Below are 24,584 nucleotides of genomic sequence, written 5' to 3'. Positions count from 1 at the left end.
TATATCATTAATACAACCTTAATACTGATGGTTGCTACTGTACTCAAGCAATGACTATCCTATTCACCCTAAATGTCATCATTACAGGACATAGGGTTACAACATAGTTTGATGCAGAGATTTCACATTCTTCTTTTCTATTTTATGTCAGAAAGGAAACATGAAACATGAAACTTTAAAGTTCAATAACTTTTTGGGAGGGTCAAATTTACATGAAACCTCTGTGATTTGCTCTGATTTTGCACTTCTTACCAAAACCAATCTAAATATGGTACTGATTTGACTTTTTACTTTTTGAAACCAACTTACAAATGTTGCTCTTGATAAAGCCACACTGAAATCTTTTTGAGTATAATTTAAGTTTTGTTGAACATGAAGTAGATGTTAACCTACATTTAAACCACAATGATTTCACATTCAATGAAAGCATCATTAACCTTCTAACCATAGTTACTGTAATTCAATTTGCAACTCGGTAGAGTATGATAATCACATACAGTACTTCAAACAAGCAGAAAGAAAAACACTCAGATGCACTTGTATCAAAGTAAATTCAGTGTGAAATTATACTGTACCATTACCACTTGCTATTAAAATGGTTAAATGAATTATGTAAATTTCTTGATACGGAGACCCTGTGTGACTTACATTACTGTCAATGTATTTTCACTGTGGAATGTCTCCTACCAGTAGTAGTAATCAGTCACCTTACAGTCTTGTAATAAATCCATTTTTAATTGCAAAATATGTCACTTGTATCATGACATCTATGAGAGCAGGATACATTACACAGATATGCATCTACAGTGCAATCACAATCATAATTAATGCATAAAATATATCAATTCCTGGTAGTTTGATGTACAGTAACTGTACAAGTGATGAGACAATACTTGGGCATGGAATACAAGACTACACAACTTTGCAGACTCTGCTAGTAGTAGTAATGACTTCCTGAAGTAGCTGGTGAGTAACAGTCTCTGGTATGCAGCAAGCATAAAGTCACATTCTTCATTTTGCCGGCAGTCTCAAACCCTGTCCAGCTTCCCCATCCCCCCCCCCCTTCTCCACTCACCTTCCTCTTCAAACAGTTCACAGTGAAAGGGTGTAGAACAGAGGTAATTTACCTCAAAACTATTTTTAAAACTTACTACTTTGTCAAGCTGAAAATTGATATTATATTTGATATCATCTGGCACTTTTCCATGATGGTACTATCATCAGCTTGTCCAAGCCCTTTCCTCTACTTTGAGATGCTAATAATATTATGTGTCCTGGGAATTCCTCAGTACTGGGTCTGAGTGTAGAACTATCCTACACAGTGATGATGGTGCCTCTGAACAGAAAGAGGAATTTGGCAGATGGGTGGGGGCTCAGCTGAATCAAAACTACATTCCACGGGACAAAATTTGATTATAACTTGACATGCACTGCATTTATAGTAAAATGAAATAGAGATAAGATTTCTTTATACATTTTTTAAACACTCAAAAAAAGAGATTGTCAACTCAAAAGCAATCACGCCTATGAGGAGTTTTGTTTGAACATTTATCAAATACTTTCGACTGGTATTATACTGTACACAAGTGACTGTGAACCGAATTGATGACATATCAGATGAGAAAATTAATACTTTATACAGCTATCAACAATGTCTCTGCCCCTGATAAAATAACTGGGTTGTTATAGCTAGATGTTACTCTACCAAATGAATGGGTATGATGACAATTTCATCTTACTGGCAGTTGTAGTATTGGAAAAGGCATAATGATCAATGCTAACTAACTGATATGACACAATATCAAAGCTATACCCTTGTACCTACATACATACACCTGTACTTGCCAGAATATTTACACAGTGTACAGGGTAGCTACCTGTCTGCAGAGTTTAGCTGTACAGCAAAGGCAGTATAAGGACCAACTGTGCCCAGAAGGGACTAATACTTCATTGACCTTTGACTCTTTACTGAACCTCAGATGGCTTCTCAACCCACATTTATGCTTGTTCGCTAAAAAATAAAGGAATATGACACAGTGAGATTTCCACAATATGAACACAACTGTAAAGAAAAAATAATGATAATAAAAAATAAATAAAAATATTCAAAAGAAAAAAGAAAAATAAATGTCAGTATTTATTTACATGGCCCTCATCTCATCACATTATCAAAAATTATAGGCCCTACTGGTAATACAATTTATCTTTTTTAGTGAAAGGGCTTACCCAAACAGAACTGTGCAGTTTGCACTCGCGCACTCATGACCTTTGTAGAGCAAGGGGCATCTAAAATATTCAGATCCTCACCTTCACTTGAGTATTACACTTCTACTGTACAGGTGATTTTCCTGTATACTTTTTAGTACCACGCTTCAAATTATTCTTCAATAGCACTGCATGCTGTACATGCACTTCCTATGTATGTTAGGAAGCTTTTCGCATACATTGCAACAAAGGTATCACTAAACTAGTGTCAATATTCTCATTGTCCAATGCCAAACATAAATTCATGCAAGGTGTAAATGCCCATTAAATCACTGCGTTCGGGCATGAAAGATTTGCCAATTGTTACACACCTCCAACAGTGAAAGAGAGATGTGCATGCACCCAATAAAGGGTTCATTCATGTAGACGGTGTAATTCACAGTTATCAATACATACATACATTGTAGATAATGTACATGGGTCTCCCATAGAACAATCGTGTGAGTGAAGACTGCCTGCATGATCTATAAAACGTGGAGATTCAGTGCATGTGAGTGCTCTGCTGTTAATGCACTTTATCCATGAACGCAAAAATCATAAACCTACAAGTCTAGACACTTACTGTAAATACAATTTTTCAATCTGGGCATAAAAAAGTACACTACTGTAAAAGTGGAAATTTTCGCGGTGTTGAAATTTTCGCGCATTTCGCGCAACGAGAAACTAGCGCGAAAATAAAAACACGCGAATATTTTTGCTTGCCATACGTTCCTGTGCGTACTGTCTTGATTCCGCGGAATTAAAAACACGCGAAACTCTTCCGACCCGGCCTAGCGCGAAAAATTAGTCCCGCGAAAATATCCACTTTTACAGTATGTTGGATTATGCATATTTCCCCCCAAATGAATATTTTGGCATGGTCCTGTATTTCTATTTTATAGTGTAAATTCCCCACAGTCATTTCATTTTCCTGACAGTGGCTTTTGATCCTAAGGCAAACAGACAAGTAGGTTTTATCCTGTTGATATAAAGTGTACAAGTTTTTTGTTTGTTTTTGTATCATCATTTTATGTAATTTAACTAGTAGTGCAACATATCAGCATAGAATTTCAAGCCTCACAGGCTTGTGTTCACTTGTAGTAGCAAGGAAATACTCTTGTAATGTCTATATCACGATATATCTCATCTGAAAATATGTAATTGCCATCACGCAATTTGGTGGAACATATGATATCAGTACATACGTACTACATGAATATTACTGATATTGTACTGTGGAGTAGCTTACAATCTGGAGCTTTAAAGTATGTCTTCTCTGCTGATTTAACTATGCAAAAGTTACTTGAATCAAATCATCTCAGCACTAGATGACATACATTTGTACATTTTAAATACACTACATGTACTACTATGTGTAAACACAGAAAATTCAGTGTATTATTCTAAGCAGAAGCAAGAACCATTCTGTAAGTGAGAATAGGATTGAAAATCAAGGAACATCAATTTGTGGTAATGATACCATCGCTAGTCTTCAGTACAAGTGCAATGGGTATGTATTTCGTAATGATTATTGACATCAATTATTTTTTTTTTCAATATAAAGTGTGACAGTTTTTATTCCCTATCTCCTACAGCAACAGTAACTCCCTCATAACCAGTAGATTTACTGGGGTCAAATTTAGATGGTTCAGTGGTACTCTATAAAAACAGAATATTGTTGTATCTCACATACTATTAACACATAATTATAATCTTTTCCACATGCTGCATTACAATACTTTTTTACATGAATTTTTCTTAAAATACTGATTGCATCAAACCCTAGACAATCAAATTTGTAGATAATTACTGAAACAATCAATTGTAGGGGGCTGTTGCAGCCATCTCTGCTGCACTGGATGACAAGATCTCGTTTCACAAGTGGCATAAATGTAGGCCTGCACTCTACAAAGTGTACATGTACATGTACAATGTACACATATTAAAAGGAAACATCATAATACATGTATGTAATACATTTTTGAATATATGAAAAAAATATGATTCGGGTTCTACAATATCAAAATCATTAAAGCAAGAAAGAATGTTTCTTCATTAATTATTTGATGATAACATAGTTATTATTTGGCAAAAATGTTGCACTTTTTTTTTTTTTTTTTTTTTGAGGTGAAGTCTTGTCATCCACCACCGGGACAATATAAATGTATGTCATACACACTTTTATCTTCATGTCATCTTATATAATAAGCTGTGTAAGATGTTATTTCTTGCAATTAAGACTGCAATTCCATTTATTCCCATTCATTTCCTTTATGCGCTGTCCCATAATGTTCCCATGGTCAACAGCTACATGTATTAGTTGGCAAGTTAACACAAACTAGAGGTACAGGTACAGTACAACTACAACAACACCTGCTATCAGAGATGCATTGGTAATAAACCTTGATTGAGATATGATACTAGACCAGGTCTATACTACAAGTAGGCCTACACTTGTACAATCCACTGTTGCCTGGTCACAGGAATCACACAAACTAGCAACTGTCACCTCAATTTGATGCGCTCGATTAGAACAATCTTGATCTCCTTTGGCTTCAACAAGGTTTTCAGCATTCAACTCTTGTCAAAAAAAAAAAAAAAAAAAAACTATCATAAGATCAATGTACATTGTACAATGTACATTGTACACAATATAGGAAATACTACACGGTCCTATCATCGGCTAATTATAACCATGAATTATGCTTTGCATACAAACAAACACAATCCACCACCGACCACATACACTGTAGTGTACTCTGTTCTGTTTGTTGTACAATCGTAGTCACTGGTAGTGGAGCTAAACCGCATCATTAATTCGCTTCAGATCCCATCACGCATTGTTGCATATGGGACTACATTCATTGTTCGCGCTCCTTTCTGCACAGCGCATTATCGGATCAACAATTTAACGCCTGAGCTTCTAGAAATCCCCCTGGATTTCTAACTCTCTATCTATTCTCATTCGCCTCCGTTTTGCCATTAAAGACATACCTTCTTGTCGTGCCATCATCTGTGATCTGTAAACTAGAGAAATCAAGACTTTCCGCAGGAGATTCGAAAGACGTCATGTTTTCTTGGCCCCATAAACCTCCAGCAAACAACTCTCCAATGGTGCCATCGATCTCTAGCTAGCTCTCTCCTCTCGATCTCCGCATCTAAAGGTCTCATGCATGCAGTGTACAAAAGAAGATGCTACCACCACCTGATCGTATACTAGTAATTTGCTGTGGAGAACTTTTTCGAGAACTCGAGAGTCGAGGAGACAGCGAGGTGGAAGGCAGGTCCGAAAACGAAATCGAGCGCCCAGTGCACGGCGCCCACGGCTCCGGTATTGCCGCTTATAATGGACTCACTGCTCCAGCGACATCTTTTCTTATCTACTGTGCCACTTACGTGTAGGCATATATTACTCTCAGCGTTTTTGTATCTGATGATACACTTCTTTCATTTGAACCTGTTAGTAGTATCAGAATGACCGGATGACGATTATGATAACAATGGGGACAACGCTCAGCTATTCTCCCAGCGCAGTGATGATCGGCCCGAATGTTCATGAAGATCACAAATTTGACTAGAATATCAGCAGTTAATGACAATATTAGCATTAACTGATGTCACGGAATATGTTATCATCATTGCAAAAGCAATTCATTATAAACATGATTATACTGATAATGGCATTTAGGCCTACAGAGATAGGGGCCTAATGGAAGACTGCGGAAACTATAATTACACTTATTTAAAAATAAGTTTTGGTTGAGACCTAATTTGGTGAGATAATGAGAAACCTCATGAAATATGAAAGAGCATGTAATTCTATGAGGAATTCAACGTTTATTTGACAAAAATTGGTTTTGAATGGCTGAGATATCCAAAAAAGAGCGATTCTAATGAAGTGTGGGACCCACACTTTATCACGATCGCTTTGTTTTACTTTGTTTTTGGATGTTTCAGTCATTCCAAACCCGATTCCCATCAAGTTGACTTTGAATTCCTGTTAAAATGGTATGCTCTGTACTATATCATGAGCGTTTTCTTGGTATCTCGCAAGAAGTTAAAAGCCCAATTTTCATCTCCTCCAATACTGTATCATCCCTTTAAAAAGTGAAGAATCCTGTCAATTTATTGATAGACCTACATTATATCTTGTGGGAAGGCAGGTAAATGATGGAGAAGGTAGCAAATTCTTCAATTCTTCCTAACATTTGCCAAAATTCTGGAAAAGAAACCCTCGATAAACTTCGATGGATCTGTTGTTTTATAAAGTTTCATACTCACATGGTACATTGGTAGCAGAGAACTACTATTACATTACGTGTAGGAAGGGAAATCCGCTGTCAGGCTTTATTCTATTGAGGGCGCACTGGCGAAACATGATGACATTCAGTTGTACCGGGGAGGTGTTACACCTCCCTGTTTCAAGCGTTCTCACTAAATATGCATGGGCATGAATTCACTTTGAAGGCTTTGCGTGTGCTTGGATTTTTTTTTGATTTATCAAATTGGCTTTAAAAGGATAGTTAGTCGTGGAGTAGAATTTGAAATCATTATGGAATCTTTAGATTACTTTGAGATGTAATATTACTTTTAAAAAAGGTTATCAACAGCAAGTTCATTTTTTAAGTCCACGCATGGTTTACTTGGTTTTAATAGCAAGACTACGTATTACAAACACAGCAATGGAATGATGAATATTGGATTGAAATTAAATTATTCATTTCAGAAGTTTTACATTTCTCTGTCATAACAGTTCTTGAGTGGTTGATATGAAGAAGTTAGTTCGTGATGTCATACCCACTATTTTTCTTATATAAAACAGGTACACAAATTAAATACGAGAAGTATGAAATAAATAAAATTGAAATTGAAAATTGAAATATGCTATATTCGCCGATTGGCACAGATTTCTAGAAAGTAATTGACGATGAACATGTAGATTATGTAATCTTTGTAATCCCGATGTGGCTCAATTGGTATGCACTTACAACTCTTCGTCACTAAACTATTTTATCGAGACTAAACATAGCGGTGGTAAATAATGAGCGTTTTTTTTTTTTTTTTTTTTTTTTTTTTAATCGTAGGCCACTTTGTCGTGTATTGTTACTATTAATGTTGAACATCTCCAAGGAGAATACAATATGGGTCAAATTAGTCCTTCTCACCTCTCTGGTTAAATTATGACCTCACAGTCAGACCGCAACGTCCTGAAAAGCCTTCGCATTTATCGTACGCGTATGCATGGACCTCGCGGACATGAATACGTAATGAGCTGGGAGACCACATTTTTAGAGTGTTTGTAAATCTAAACGACATTATCAATCTTCATGATTTATATATCGATAAAAAGCTGAAGAGTTGTACTTTGATGAAATTCGACCACTTGAAAGGTTATGACATATAAAATATACTGAACAAGGAAATTATAAAACACAAAATTTGCATATTTTTCATTCCTCTTAAGGGGTACACTAGACCGACGAAATTAAGGTGGACCAAAATGGAAGAGGTATAAAATGAAAGAGGAAATATCATTCTATGGAAACATAATGACTTTATGTGGACTGATCCTATGAACGGGTCAGGTTGGCGAATAAATCATTGCGTTGTACAGTTAATTTTTGACGAGATTTTAGTTTGCCGCGAATACGCGTTTCTGATTGGTTAATTCCCTCTGAGTGGAGAGTTGAACGCACCTCGCGGAATGACAGTAAAGTCTACATAACAGTAATACACTGTGTGTAGCTGACAGTGTAGGACCCTATGGTGTGTGTGTGTGCGCGCGCACAATGTGTGTATACGCGCTCAGGTTCAGGCAACTGCAGCTGGTGTAAGATCTCCACGTAAACAACAAGAACAACACTCCACTCTGATCGACAGCTCAACTTTGGCTTGAACTTTTTTTTTGCCGGCACAACTAGATAAGAGTAGAGTGCATTAATAAGTAGCATACAAATCAATAATAAAAGATCTAGCACTGTGTTTGCACACATGAGTTCTTTGGGGCTCTCTTTGTCGTATTAGAATAATTATTCCTTATTAATCTACTGTATACATCGCTGAGTAATTTATCTAACGATACCCTGGGAGCGCATGTATCTCAAATTGCCACACTATGATTTTTACTCGACGAGACTTTCAATTTTTATTGTTTTCTAAGCGAGGGACCAATTCAGTTCTTAGCGTGCTATTATAACAGGTATATCTTCAACGTTGACTATCATTCATGTGGTGATTCAACCTATGAACGGGTCGGGTTGGCAATAAATAGAAAGCCTTGTTCTAATTTGTCTCAGGGTCGTTTGGAAAATATCGATATAATGCAGAGATATGAATAATGATATCATAAGCTCATTTTGTATAATGTAAGCATTAAGAGGTGTGATTTATTTTAAATATTCACAAACCATGTCAATTAGTCACGGATAGTAGATCTTCATGTCGCCAATAAGTGAATCTCGTAGAGCATGCACTTTGTCTCTGAATTATCTCGCAAAATCTCGGGTGCTGAGAAGGACATGCGCAAAAACCTGCGCGTACGATAAATTTTGATTTGAGCTCATTAACAGCAGCGTTGCGGTCTGACTGCTCATCCCTTTTACAACGTCACAATCGACATTGATCAGTGCCGCACAGCAGGAGAAATATTTTCCTCGGGCGTATAAACCGAATACACACGCGCGTACTCAAACTTTCGTTTTTATGTCGTCATAATTAGCGCGCTTCGTGCATCATGGAAACCACGTTCACGCGCACGGTATGTTTACAAACATAAGGTAGGCCCTACGCGTTTAATTTTCCAAACATTCCCATAGTGACCTGTGTCGCATCTACACGGTGTGACTGCAGTGTAGGCCTACTCAAGTAGACTAATAATCATGACACTGTCAGCTACTTTTCAGAGAGGCTGATGATTGTATCATACATTGATCTTTTTTAGACGAGTTTGTCTAGCGGTATGCTCAGCATCATGGGGACGGGACAAACCAAAGTTGGACCGGAGAAACCATCTGACTGCGATGATACCAGCAAGGTGAGTGGCCACGACGTGGTGGACATAGAAGAATGATTATCCGAGGCCCTTGTTGTGCGGCTGTTCCCCTACTGGCGGCTCCCCGCTGTATTTATACTCGTAAGTCTCCTTCCAGAGATGGTCATTGTTGCAGCTATGTAAGGGATCAGCTTCCGCTCTTTTCACAGACGTAGAAATAAGATACGTGAAATTTGACTGCTATCAAAATAATTTGCTAGCTACTACTATGTCAGCTGTATGATTGGATCTATGAAGCCAGCTCGGCCGCAAATGAACAATTTACGTTAGACCCTAACCCTGTTAGACCGAGAGTCGAAAGTTTAGGTTGGCACAAAGGCGTTGTTTGTCCACGCGAACCTTGATGAACCAAGCAAACGAGTAGGCTATACAGACTGACCTGAAACAAATGGCTGTACAATATTTTGCTCCAAAAGGGAATTTTGATATCAATCAAAGAAACGATTGATACTCGAACAACTGTTCGCGACAGGTGGAAGGAGCGCGCGTTTTCAGCACGCCGCAGCAGCACACCGCACTCTACCCATGTAGGCTTATTATAGTTGGCTGTCCAGCACATCGACACCCTAATGTTTTTTGTTTTTTTGTTTTTTTGTTTTTTTTTTTTTAAATCCATAGATACTTAAAATATCTCACAATTTGCCTGAAAATGTTCTGGAAATCGCATTGAAAATGCGATTTGAGGTATACTTGGGTTAGGCCTACCCGCACCTCGTCATAGTTAATGTTTGCGCATATTTGAATCACATTTCGCCACTGATATTCTTTGAAATCCAACTCACATACAGGAAAAATGCTGAAAATTCCAATGGAATCACAAGCTCACTGATCGATATCGAAAATTTGCAGCTATCGTCGTCAAACGCGAACGATGCGAAAAAGTTGCGCGCTAAGGGCTTGTGCCGAAAGGGTGGGTTGGGTGATGGCGCGTCGCGTTAATGGGAACACCACCCTTCGTCCAAAGCCCCCCCCCCCCCCCGGTTTTGCCGAAAGGGTGCGTTGGGAGCGTTGGGTCGCGTCGCGTTGACTGGAACCCCACCCTTCGTCCAAAGCCCCCCGGTTTTGCCGAAAGGGTGCGTTGGTACTTTTTCTCATGTAATATTAAAAGACGAGTTTTTAATCTATATTTAACCTTCAAACAACCATTTCAAAGAGGCTATCGTCCGGATCGGTTTACACTCTATTACCACTTGGTCTACAGCCAGTTGGTCTAATAGACTGTTTAATATCAGTTGGTCTAATAACCAGTTGGTCTAGTCATCATTTCGTCCAATATCAAATCATCTGTTTGGTCTAATTGTTATTTGGTTTAATTACTATTTGATCTACAGTCAATTCGTCTAATAATAGCCATTTGGTCTATTTTTGGTCGAACACCAATTTATATCATCAAATACCGATTTGGTCTAATATGAGTTGGTCTAATTCCATTTCGTCCAATCATCAAATGGTCTAAAATAACACCAAATTAATTAATTTTGGTCCATTGCCCAGTTGGTCTAGCCTCTATCATCATTTCGTCTGACACCCATTTAGTCTAATAACCATTGATCTTGTTGTCATTTGGACTAATAGCCAGCCTCCTGGACTAATCAGGTACCATTTGGTCCAATCATCGTTTCGTCGATATGACCAACTGGGCTATTTTTATTTATTTATTTTTTGGGGGGCCCTTTTTCATTGATATGTACACCAAATTTGTATTGGACAAATTTGGTTTTATTTTAGACCATTTGATGATTAGACGAAATGGAATTAGACCAACTCATAATAGACCAAAATAGACCAAATGGCTATTATTAGACGAATTGACTGTAGACCAAATAGTAATTAAACCAAATAACAATTAGACCAAACAGTAATTGGACGAAATGATGACTAGACCAACTGGTTATTAGACCAACTGATATTAAACAGTCTATAATTAGACCAACTGGCTGTAGACCAGGTGGTAATAGAGTGTAAGCCGATCCGGACGATAGCCTCTTTGAAATGGTTGTTTGAAGGTAAAATATAAATTCAAAACTCGTCTTTTAATATTACATGAGAAAAAGTACCAACGCACCCTTTCGGCAAAACCGGGGGGGGGGGGGGGGCTTTGGACGAAGGGTGGTGTTCCCAGTGCCGTATATTAAGAGAGTCTGGCCAACTCGGTTTTCGGCTTCGGTGTTTTGAAGCCTGTGATTGGTCAAAAGCTGGTCCCGTGACCTACAGGTGCCATGTCGTTACCAAAGTCAATCACGCGGGCGCGAGCAGAGCTCATACGCAGTGCCCATTGTTCATTACGCGCAGCTACGCGCTAATATTGCTTGCCTTAGGGACTTCCCCTGAATATCAGTCATGGTGCAGTGGGGATATGTCATTGCCGTAAGGTTGTCAACTTAATTGAAGTAAAATGTACAACACGAAAGATATTTTGATATCTTATTGCCATAAACTGAAGATTCGTCATGCCTTCCTGCGCAGCATGGCGTTGCGCGAACCGACCTGGCTCTTAGTGTAATGATGCACCGCTTTCCGACAGATCCAAAACAAAGGAAAAAGTGGGAAATCAGAGTGCGACGGGAAAAATAATATATATCTGATTTGTTTTCTTTGGATTCCTCGCAGTGTCTTTGAGACTATCCAAGTTTTGATTCACATTTGTATGTCTCCGCCATAACATACGAAAGTGTCGCCTGAGGCATTTGTTTTGGTCGTCCGTCCTTCCTTCCGTCTGTCCTTCATATCGCAATCAATATTGTGGACACCGTTTGAGGTAATGAAACTTGACATGTATGCTTATGTGAGTGGACGAAGTTTTGTTTTTAGCTTATAGGGCCTAAACTTTTGTGTAAACACGCTCAAAGTGAAAGGTCAAAATCATGTATATAATGGTTAGATTCTTAAAATATCACTATTTGCCCCATATCTATATGCAAAATTTGGAAGTATAAGTACAGGTATTTCCAAACGAAACTTACTGCCTGACCGTGATTTTCTCGTGATTTTATCTTATTTATTTATTTATTTATTTTTTTTTTTTTTGGGGGGGGGGGGCGGGGGTATGGGAGGGGGGTAAGGGTCAAGGATCAATGTCAGGTAAAATGTAATGTTAAAATTCTACTCTCTATTGTTGAAATACTATTACCCATGCAGTTCCTAAATATTGTACCTTGGAAATTACCCAATTCACAAACTTAAAACCAAATGGTACACGTATTTGCATGCCATCATTACTAATATACACAATGACGCGTGATAGGGAAAGATTTTGGCCATGATGGTCAAAGGTAGGTGAAAATACTGAAATGACAGAATTTTCTATATATTTTTAAAATAACCGTTGAAAGTATTGCCATGAAAATAGTAGTAAGTAAAAAGTAGTGAGAAGAAGTAAGCAAAAGTAAAAATGCTCAAATTCCTTAATACTTGCTCTCTTAAACAATAAAAGACATCCATTCATACCTATAGTTCAAGTTCAAGGAAAGTAAACATTTGACGCATTAAATTTAGTGACAAATTTGCCATTTTTTCTGCCAATTATGTGAAACTGTCGTGTAACATTGTCAAGACGCACTCTACACCTGCTAAGAGAACAACGTAATATGGCAGAGGAATACCGGTCGCCATTAGGACATCTTTATTTGTTTTTTTTTTTTATTATTATTATTATTTGGTACAGATGTCACTCATATTATGTTATCCAGGTAAAGAACTTGTGCTTTCGTTCAACATGTCTTTTTTAAATATTATTTTTAAACAATTTAAATCATTTTACATACCTTAATATCGGTGACGTCACTTTTTCATGTTGTACATTGTACATAGGTGTATTCCTTTTGAATTACATATTAATCGGCCTTCATGTCAGTTTCATACATATTATATGGGACTAAATAGGATGGTAATTGATGATTACAATGTATTTACGTGCGAAACAGTAATACTGTGGAATTCGTCTATCCTGTGCACAGCTAGAATTGTAAATTTATATATCATGTTGTTATACAATATTCTTGTTCCCTGGATAACTTGCTAAATACAATATACATAGCATACAGTCTAGTGAAAGTTTACGATACGACTTACTGTGAATTCTTCTTTTATTTTCATAGCAATAATTCATCATATATTCAGGAATTATGTCCTTGATAGACAGCTTCCCTATTATTCATACGGTATACCTGTGTGCTTGTGTCTATTTGAATGTGTAAAAATGATTGATTGTTGGCTTTGTTCAACATGGATGGAATGGAAGAATGTCCCTCCCTCAACCTACCCCCTTTCTCTCCCCCCCCCCCCCCCTCTCTCTAAAAGAAAGAAAAGTCCAGCAACACCGTGCCTTTGGGACGCCTGCGCGTACACACTTAACCCTCCAAGCGCACACGCTAAAACCATAAGCGCACTGTACGCTGGGTAACGACATGGCGTCCAATTTATGAGTTGGCCAGACTCTCTTAAAGCCCAAACAAAGTTCTGGTATGCCTGCAAAAGTTGTCAAATTTTGCTCCAAAATGTGAACGTATGCCTAGGAAATGTGCGGAATAACGCTGTAATAACAAGATATTCGATGGGTAAGGACGAAAATGGGAAATATTAACCAAAAACATTCAGTCTCGGAACTTACCCGAACGGGGTCAGGCTAGACTCGGACTCGAGGATAACTCGGCCTCGCTTTGCTTGACGGCGGGATGAGTTGTACTGGTTTTCCCTCTGGATTGTACAGTACTATGCATACGGGAGCGGCCTGTATAAACTACATTGTAGCGTTCTGGCTACTCGCAGTAATGGTCCGAGTTGTTACAACACGCGCATCAAAAACCTCTTTGGCGCGCATGCAAAATTAGTGTGCGCCTCTCAAGCACCTCTAAAAACAATCAAAGACAACTGATAAACAACAACAAAAACTCCAAAGACCGCGCGTCTCAGCAACTGAGGTGATGTGCGTATACTAGTAGCAAAGACGCTTAATAAATAAGACACGAAAGTGCGCGCTAATCCTGTACAAAACAAATGGACAGCGCGCGGTCCTCAAGCGTATACGCACATCACCTGAGACGCGCTGCCTTGACGCTTGATAAACAACAGCAGCGGCTTCAGGACAGCGCGTCTCAGGTGATGTGTGTCTTTGCCTGAGACGCGCTGTCTTTGCAGATGTTGTTGTTTATCAAGCGTTTTTGATTGTGAGATCATGTTGTTGCCAAATTTTTACCTCCACGAAATAATCCTTATTACTCTAAAATCTCGTTCTTCAAAATAACACCCGTAATCGAAAAAAAGCTACGACTATAATTTTTAAATCTTTTTAAGATGACAAGAATACCACTACCTTTGGAAATGAATGATGTTTCTAGGTGTACTGAGTTTGTACTTAGCTCTCTTTTGTATCGTCATGTAGGGTAGCCATTTTGTGTCCATCTTTATCGCGCGCCTTCGTATCTTATATCTCTACTATCTTTGCTAGTAGGCTTGAGGACCGCGCGCTGTCCATTTCTTTTGTACAGGATTAGCACGCACTTTCCTGTCTGCTCAGTAAGGCCTCGTTTGGTACCCGTAGTATTATAGAGTACTGATGAACATGGCGATCACGAACTGTGTGTAAATTGTCTGAAATAGGGTCGAGTTTTCCCTGAGACCGAGTTAGTCTGGAGCCTTCTGGAATAAAATTCGGTCTACCGACTTTTATTATTTTTCTCAAAATACTCCAAAACGACTCATCATTCCGGCAAACCGCGTCAGCCAGGTAAGTTTATTTGTAGACTCTTTCGATACATTGCAAGCAAATATGAAATGGTGCCAGACGGGTTCTCAAGCCCTTACCAGAACTTCGTTTTCACTTTAATATACGGCACTGGGTGTTCCCATTAACGCGACGCGCCACCACCCAACCCACCCTTTCGGCACAAGCCCGCGCTAAGGAAGGGGCCCGCAACTCGTCACCCGCGCTCCCATAGACAAAACACGTAAAAGACGTGTGCGGGTGACCGTGATGCTCCCATAGACATACACGTAAAAGATGCGTGCGGGGACAGTGGTGATACATTAAACACGTACCGGTATTCCGATTTCCAATTTTAGGCGGGGTGACGGTATTCGGGGCCCCTGACGAGGTGCGGGCACCTCACTATACACGCTCCAAGATAACTGCTTCGAACGCGTAGGTTGTTATTTTGACGCGCTCATTTGCGCCGTATTTTGAAACTAACACCCCTACCCTCTATTGAAAATACGTGTGAAATGCACGTAATGCTTTTCCTTCGTGCCATTTATAATCTACGGAATCATTGTTTTGCTGTTTGATTAAGTGAGAGTTATTATCGGGGTTTTTTTCAGTAATATTTTGACATCATCAAATCCCCAATGAAAATGCAAAACCACTGCGCGTAGTCACGTGCATGAAAGTTCACGAAAGTTCGTTCTTTTAATACGCGCAATGCTTTTAAATAGAGGGGTGTCGGTTTCAATGTACAGTGTCGATGTGTTGGACACCTAAATACGTAGAGCCTATATTAGTTTTTGAAGCGTGCAATCAGATTTTGAGGGGGCCGCGCTTCATGGTGTAGGTTTAACGCCAAATGAACTAAATTAAGCATGAGTTGTGTGTGCGTGTGTGTTGTTGTTGTTGGTTTTTTTTTTTTTGGGGGGGGAGTTTATATTTCTGGTGCCTCTTTCCGGTTTCATCAGCTAACAAGCAAAAAAAAAAAACACACAAAAAAAAAAAAAACAAAACAAACCAACCTTGTAAAACTTCCGGGGTTTATCGGCTGAAAAAAGAAGAAAAAAAGGGTATTCTAAATGGGGGCGGGGGGAGGCGAGCTGCTTCCCCCCCCCCCCTGGTTTAAATGCCGGCCCTTGATTTCACTTCTCACCTCCTTGTTTAGACCCAATGTTCAGGATTTTAAGAGCGCTCATTCAATACCTGTATACTTGTATCAAACTGCATAGCATAATCTGAAATGCTATGACGATTATAGAATTTCAACTGAGGGAAAATGTGAACATTATCGTAAATTTATACTTATCCTGTCGCAGACTAGATATTCTACTCTATATAATAGGTGTTAACTACTTCTTTTTTTTTGGGGGGGGGGTTAACCACTGTTAAGAACTTAGATGCTATTCTGAAAATCTGCTTACAACTGTAAATTTTTCAAAAGTCAAGAAAGGAAATGCAGAGGAAAGACAATTGGTATTCCTTGGAAATTGTTAATGCAAATGAGATCATCTTTATCCATGCCGACTGCGCTTTTTAAGGCTGGCGTCACACTCTACCGAAATTGCTAAGATGGCTTAACAAACGATGTATGAAACTTTCAATTTCGCACGATGTTAGCCCCTAACTTGCGTAAAAGCTGATCAAAGGCCAAAACAAGTACGCTCTGTTTTGTTAGGATCCCGAGAATGAATCAGTTTCGTTAAATCCATGATTAATTTCAAAGTTAAGTTCCTGATTTTGATCAAATTTGAACCCTCTGTACAAAATTGAACTTTACACATCAAGAACCAATGATGTGTATGTGAGTGTGTGCTTACAATGACCCAAAACAATAGACATGAATACACGAGTACCACCTTTTTAGAGCTCTGCTGACCAGACTTCTGGACAATTGCTCAGAGGCACATGAATGCTTTATTAATAATTCATGATAAATTGGCATGGGCACTGCTGGTTTGAATTCATAATAAAAAAAAAGAAAGAAAGAAAGAATAAGCACATGTTTTCAGGTGCTTGCATACACTTCATTTCAGGATGAATAAAGACTAGCTGTGATAGTGGAATTTCTCATGAATATGTGATAGAGCATTCCAATCCTGGCCATTGTTCAGGACCATTGTCTGAGTGTGTTAATCACACACTCCCATACACACCCATTGACCCCTGTGAAAAATTAAAATTTTGTACAGAGGATTGAAAACAGAGCAAAATCTGAAACCTAACTTTAAACTAAATCTTGATTTTAATGAAACCGATTTTTGCTATCATTTGTAAATTCCCTCCAACAAAATTGTACACTATTCAGCTACTGCTCATATCAATGTCAGTGCTGTTTAATACATGGTTTTGAACTATTAAGGAGAAAAAGTGGGAAATGTTTTTTTGTAACACCTAGTATAAATTTATTTTCGCTCCACCCCTCCCCCCTTTACAGAATTCCTAGATCCGCTTCTGGGTTATGTCGCACAGTCCCTTCATCTTTTACCATCTCTCAGAGCCTTTGAAAGTCTCAGAGTGGATGTGGTAATTTCTTTGGAAGTCTTCATCGCAGTTTTCTTATTGGGTATTTTTGTTTGTGACATTGTGATTCAAAGCGTGTGCAAGAAGCAGAATTGCCATGATATTTTGTATGTCACAATCATACGAACATACTTAGGACAGGGTTGGGGGTTTCCTAAAAAATATTACAAGAAATTAAGAAGTGCATTCTAGAATACCATTTCTTTTTCTAAGTCAGAAATTTGTATATCTTCCAGGAATACATACTCATTTTCATTATGGACTATTGGAAAAAAACAGGAAGAATTTTAGGAAGAACTTCAGAATACCACTTGGGAAAACATTTCTAACTGGGGGAGAAAATCTTGCTGGGAAGAAATTCAGAATACATTGTACCACCCTACGTTCATTGTCCTTTGCATTTGTCTCCTGACTCCTTTAGGGTTCATCAGAATCAAGTGGCAAGAAGAAGAACGGTCTGCTCAGAACGCTTATCGACGCTTTCTTCGGCGGGAAATCGGCGGATGAAGGAGATGATCTTTCGCGCTCCGGTTCGATGGGAAGCGGTACCAATCTTGACAAGCGTGAACAAGAAGATGCTACGATATATGAAAGCCAATGCAGCGATGAGCCAGCACTTGTCTCGAGTGAAATGGACACAAGAAAGGCTAAAAGAGAGGCTCCCACTGGCGTAAGATCAAGAAAGCAGCACAATGAGCGGAAGTCGAGTGAGGAAACGTACAGAAGATCTCCTCCTTCCCACATCTCTGGCCCAATCCTTGCCGGTGACATGGGAATGACAAACCAGAGGAAAATCGAAAATGCTTTTCGCCGAGCTGGAATGAAATACCGCATGCCAACCGTGCCGAGGAGCATAAGACCTATAAGCCCTCATAGATCAGCTCGAACAACGAAGAAGCCTATTTTGCCTCTGAGTAGTCTCAACGGCGCATACATTAGTAACTCCATTTGTGTTCCAACAGCAACGAAATCAACAGCATCAGCTTCAAACTCGGAAACCGGGAAAATCCCCTCAAACTTAGTACCATCGGCTGGTTCGACAGAGACCTGCCAAAGAATTGATGCGCAGTCGAGATCGTCACTCGGGTCACCAAAATGTTATCAGGAGAATGAGATGAAGCAAACCAAAATCGGGCCTCAATCAGACACCAAACCAACGAATAACAACACCATGGACTACAGGAAATTAGTCCAAAGCAGGAAAACGCATTGCTCGACATTCACACAGCAGTGTGCTAGAATTGCTTCCAGTACTGAAGAAAGGGGTGAAATAACAAAAGCAAAACTAGGGAAGGTTGGGTCGCAAAAACCTTCAAGCAACAGCAGATCGACTTTAGACAACACGAAAAGAAGGTTGAGTACAGCTGTCCTCAAGACTGATAAGCCAACCGGAAGAATAAATCCAATAACTGCAGCTGAACCATGTAGTAAAATGCCTTTGAAATCACCAAATGCTGAATGTAAACTCAACGAGGATAACTTGATAGGCGGATGCGCCAGCAATGTGAATACTGTGTCCTCAGAAGACGCCTCCTTCAACTCTGTTCAACAACCCCCAGGGAGAGAAAACTCGACAAAACTAAAGTCCGAAATCGGAGATGACACTCTGCTGGACCCTAGAAACCCTCTATATCAGAAAACATCCACCAATAAAAAGCCTCAGAATCAATCAGCTATCTCCCTGAGTCTAAAGTTGAGCAAACCGGTGACTGGCAATTCAAGCCAACGAATTATAACAATGAGAGTGAGAAATGCCGCAGCAGGGGCAAGTGAGAAGAACGGAGATATCATTGGTCCGTCGAACTTTACAAACGCCGTGACACATGCCGTGTCTCAAATACCAAAAGACAACGGAGCCGAGAAGAGAGAAGTGGAGGTGAACCTATTAGGAAATCATGCACTCCGAAATGATTTAATTTCTTCCGAATTATCAAGTGGACATACGACTGTGAAGAGGGGAGACAGCATTTCTAGCACCGCTTTGACTCAGAATGCCGAATCACAGCAATTTTTTAAAACAGGTTACACACTGAGACATAATCCTTCAGGGCAAGCTGGTAAAGACAGATTGAACTCCACACGAGACTCACAGGCTACTCTCAAAGAAGCGTCAAACACATCCGTCGCTTTTAATCAGAGCGAGGAGCAACAGCAAAGACCTCTGTGCGAAAGTTTCCGAAAGCCTCTACCAAGTAAAGTGTTTTTCACGGGAAATTCCTCAGAAGTCGAAAAGAAATCTTTCAGTAAGACACAGACAAATGCCACTGGAAAGACGGACGAAGAGTTAAAGAACTGCCGGTTCTTTCCGAAGCCTCCGTCGTCTCGGAGTCAGACAGAAGTGGCGACAGGTGTTACACAAAAAGGTGAGCAGGGATTATTCACACTCGCCAGATCAAGAGCACAATATATAACTCGCCGTAAACAGGGACTTGGAAGACCAGTGAAAATTGCAGATAACGGAGGCGCGCCGGAGTTTTCAGCATCGCGCCGTCCACTGGAGCCGATTCTCCCGTCAACCCGACAGAAAAGCCTAACGTCGAAGGTGCCACGTCCTTTTCCCGTAATGCACAGGAACAGGATCTCTCCAGATGACGGCAAATCAAAGATCTCAGTCGAGCCATCCAACATCATCCGTCCAAAGGCAAAGCTATCGACAGTCGATGGCCAATCGGCAGCGGCAGTGAGGACGCACATCGACAATGGAGATCGGGAACCTGCGTTACCTCAGCAACGAGTGAGGGTGATGAGCTCTCCAGAAGAAATTAAACGGAACGAAAGACAAAACAAGGCTGCGCTAACAGCATATCCTGGAGTTCTTCATTGTATACGGGACAACAGACTTCTGATGCCTTTTCAAGAATGGTCTATCTCAGATTTCAACAAGAGTTTGTCTTTGTCGCTAGGCAAGGGCTGCATACTAGTTGAGTCTCAGCAACTTCTTTGGACACGCCCAATTACGGATGAACACATACGTCAACTCAGTGTGTGTCTTGATCAACGTGTCTCTGATGTGAATGCAGCCATGAAGAAGTACTTCCCCGTCCCGGTAACTTCCTCTTTGTCCGTTCGTGAGTTGAGGACCGTGAAGCTAAATGATGCCACTTTCCGGGAACTCTTCCACGTCGACACATTTGGACTAGAGCGGAAACGAGCTCCGGTTCTGTTCAACGAGAAAACATACCCAAGACTGTATCTACTTCCCGGTTTCTATGATATCGAGCTGTCCTCAGTTAACTTCTTCGTGCACGGAGCTCAGAGCCTTCCGGTAATCATCGAGGAGAGAGAGAAGCCAAGCATCTGCAGTAAACCCGTAATACGTGAAGGTGGTGCTGCGGCCACTCGGATGGATACTCGGGCAGACAACGGCAGGGACAGGCTGCACAGTGGTTACAATAAGCTATGCAAAAGCCTCGAACGAAATTCGGCCAATTACGGCAGCAGATCGCAAACTGGCGATATGAATAAAGGCACTGGCAGGAAGAAACACAAGGGAGACGTCGTTGCAAAAGGCAAAACGTCATCAAGGGTTGATGACGCAGTAGCAGAGTGCTTCCCTGAAAAGCGAATTGATGTTTGTGAGAGGACGCAACAGCCAAAAAACATGGTCTCCGTCATCCCCAGAGACAGTAAAGAAAACAAATATTCAACAGATGACCACAGAGATGTGAAATATGACACATTTTCCACTCTAGATGACGACGAAGACTCGTCAGATGAATTTTGGAAATTCATCTCGGCACCTATAAAGAAGAGTGCCGAAAATGTAACGGGCAAGTCTCCAAACCGGACCTCACAGGTTATTCCTGTGCCAAGAGAGTTAGCTGATGTGCCCGATTATGTATTGTCCCTAGGTACTGCCTCGGCTGCAATACAAAGGGCTGAACCCCAAACGCAACCAACTCCGCAAACTGCCACAGCCGATGAACAGGCAACTGTTAGTGAGAAGAACGAGATCGAACGGAAGAGTGTACCACGGAACAAAGTTTCTGAGCCTAAGCCAAGTGAAAGGAAGAGCGCACCAGGGAATAAAGCGTCTGGGTCTAATCTACCTGAACAGGAACTCGGACACACTCTTGGTAAGAAAAAATCAAGTGAAGATGGAGGGGCGATAGGAAACAAAGTTTCTGGGACTAAGCCTGGAGAAAAGAATAGAATTATTGGCAACATAATTTCTGAGTCCGGACAAAGTGAAGAGAAAGACGCAGCAAGGAACACACTTTGTGAGACCAACTCCAGTGAAGGGAAAGACTCATCAGCGAGTACGATTTTTGAGACTAAACATAGTGATGGAAATGGCGCAACAGTCAACACACAGACCAATCCAGCGGAAGAGAATGGAGCAACGAGAAACACAATGTCTGAGTCAAAACAAACTGACGAGGAAAGCGCAAACGGGAACACAGTTTCTCAATCAAAATCAGCTGCAGGGAAAGACTTAACCGGAAATACGATTGCCGAGACCAAACCATGTGGACGGCAACATGCAACTGAAAACTCACTCTCTGAGACCACGCCAAATGAAAAGAAGGCAGAAACAGGAAATGCAGTTTCTGAGTCCAAAGAAAGTGGCGAGGAAGGCGTTGCAGGAACAATTACAGCTTCTGAAACGAAACCAAGCGAACAGAAGTGCGGGAACGCAGTTTCTAGCACACAGTCGGTTGAAGGAAAGTGTGCAGTAGAAAACAAAGTTTCTACGACCAATGCAGGTGAAAAACCGCGTGCAAGGGGAAATGTCAGACGGATTGTCAGGTGTCAGCGCAGACGGAGAACCGATACGGTACGTATACGGTTTTGCAGCATGACATTCGCGGGAAAAACTTGTGAATCGATAATTAACATTAACTACACTAAACACAGATCCCAAAGCTGTTATTCCACGTGCTTTGCTTTGTTTTCCCTACACTAGCTGGGCTGCCGATAAGTTTCCGAAAATTTAACAGCAGGGAAATTACATTTTACAATTACAGCTTTTTTCTGCAAGTCTGTAAATTCACATGTGCCATACGTCATCAAGCATTATGCCCGTGTTCATTCTGTAATGCCGGCCCTATGAATTGTGAACATATTCATTTCCACAACGTTCTTTTATATACCTCATTTAATTTGCAAATACGACTGTGACCAAAATATTAGGCCTACACCGTACTGAAAAAGTGAAACATTTCCTTTCCATTAAAAAAAAAAATGTATTTTGACTGATTTTGATGAAGTTGATCCGTTTATCTGTCTTTAGTCTGCATCAGTTTACAGCGTCAACTTAAATGCCGAGTGAATTTTCAGGTTTAGTTGTCTATGTACATTTTCAGCCCACAACCCAACTGAAAATCAAGTTCTGTCTGGCATGCGGTGACACACGCAAACCGAACGGGGAGCCACTGATGAAGTGCGGTACATGTGACGAGGCGTTCTTCTGCTCCAACAAGTGCCAGAAGGAGACTCGGAACAAGCACAGGGAGACGTGTAAGGGAGTCAAGAGACACTATTGCAGGCACTAAAATTCTTCGAGAGCAACAATATTCTTTCGTCCTAGCCTGGGTCGCGGGTTAAAACAGAGACGTCATCGTGGTTATTGAAGTTTCATCGCACAATATCCTGTCATTTGTTTCCCTGTGTCATCTTGCTATATAATTATGTCTGACCGCTGGACTCCAAGGCCCTGTTGCATAAAACCCTTACCGCTGGACTTACCGCTCCTTTTTAGCGGTAAGTCTTCAAATCAGCGGTAAATTTTATAATCCTTGATGCTGATTGGCTGTGATGCCTAATTTTGACGGTAGTTACCATTGAAATTCAATGGTAAGTTTTATGCAACGGGCCCCAGATTATTTTTTAAATCTCTTTCTGGCTAGTGTGATACATATAGAATAACAATGTTTCCATTGTAAAAGTTGTATTCGATCAAAATAAATATCAGCTTCCAATTAGGAAAAAAACAACAACACCCAGGTCCTTTAATTCGTGATTTCTTTCGGGTTAAAGCACAGATGTTCCTAACGTTTACTCACACACACACACACACACACACACATTTATATGCATATATATGCATACGTATATGTATTATATATATATATATATATATATATATTATGTGTTATATCGAAGTGTACTCAGTATTTTCCTTGCACTTGCAGGTTTTGAAAGAGTACGAAGAGACAAGGTTGAAACTCCTTAAGAAATGTAAATATACATGACTGTATGTACATATTATCGAATTGTCGCCTTTCAGTAATCAATCTCTCACAGAGTTTCACCCCCTTCTCTCTCCCTCCCTCTTCTACCTCTCTCTCTCTCTCTAGGTATATATATATATATATATATATATATAATTATGATAATACATATATTTATAATGTGAAAGCTAGTGTACGTGTGTGTGTGTCTGAGTGTTCGTGTGCGCAATCTGTAAAGTCTTTGTGAAATTAGTAGAACGAGAGATTTTGTCGCTAAAAATGTCGACGCTCATGGCAAAATACATCCTCACGTCATTTTTGAAGTACATGTATTTTCATGTCACAGTGACAGTTCAGCCTGCTGAAATTAATGGACTTTACGCTTCACACGTGGCAATATACGATATACTGTACATATATATAATTTTTTTTTTAATCATTTACTGCGATTGATAAGGCAGCCGAATGGATTGATATGTATTCGACAAACGTAAGTTCTTTATTTTTTATGGATGTTTAACAAAGACAATCAGTAATATGAGTGATAACAAAAAATGATGATATTAGCATATACAATTACATTTTTGTTGGCTGTCATCGGCTTGTATAACGCCTTCTTTCAAAAGACAATACATAATAATAGTTTAAAAGGCCTCAATCAATGTTGATTTAATGATTTAAAACAAACTGTAAACAGCACTCATAACGAGAAAATGCTCTGAGTATACTTCCGTCAGCAAAAAATATCAAACAAAACAAAAAGGAAACAATATTCATTTATCTCTCGCAAACTGAAGTCTAAGAAGAAACTCCGAAACGGTTTAAGCAGTGTTCCAAACGTTCTTCATAATTCAATATCTTATAGCATACCTTCTCTTCAAATTCAGAGCACCCACTT

At 39.8% G+C, this 24,584-nt stretch overlaps 1 protein-coding gene across 1 annotated transcript; it reads left to right on the top strand.

Annotated features, from left to right (window-relative positions):
• The first annotated feature begins 9,214 nt into the window (after positions 1–9,214).
• Positions 9,215–23,443, top strand: LOC140244876 (uncharacterized). The gene is made up of 3 exons (XM_072324485.1): positions 9,215–9,277; positions 17,935–22,290; positions 22,820–23,443. Exons 1-3 carry the CDS (start codon positions 9,215–9,217, stop codon positions 23,006–23,008), a joined length of 4,608 nt encoding a protein of 1,535 aa, XP_072180586.1. The 3' UTR covers positions 23,009–23,443.
• Positions 23,444–24,584: the final 1,141 nt, after the last annotated feature.

The sequence above is a fragment of the Diadema setosum genome, chromosome 21 (genome assembly GCF_964275005.1).
Source record: "Diadema setosum chromosome 21, eeDiaSeto1, whole genome shotgun sequence".
NCBI classification, from domain to species: Eukaryota; Metazoa; Echinodermata; class Echinoidea; order Diadematoida; family Diadematidae; genus Diadema; species Diadema setosum.
This window is presented reverse-complemented; position numbering and strand designations above follow the sequence as displayed.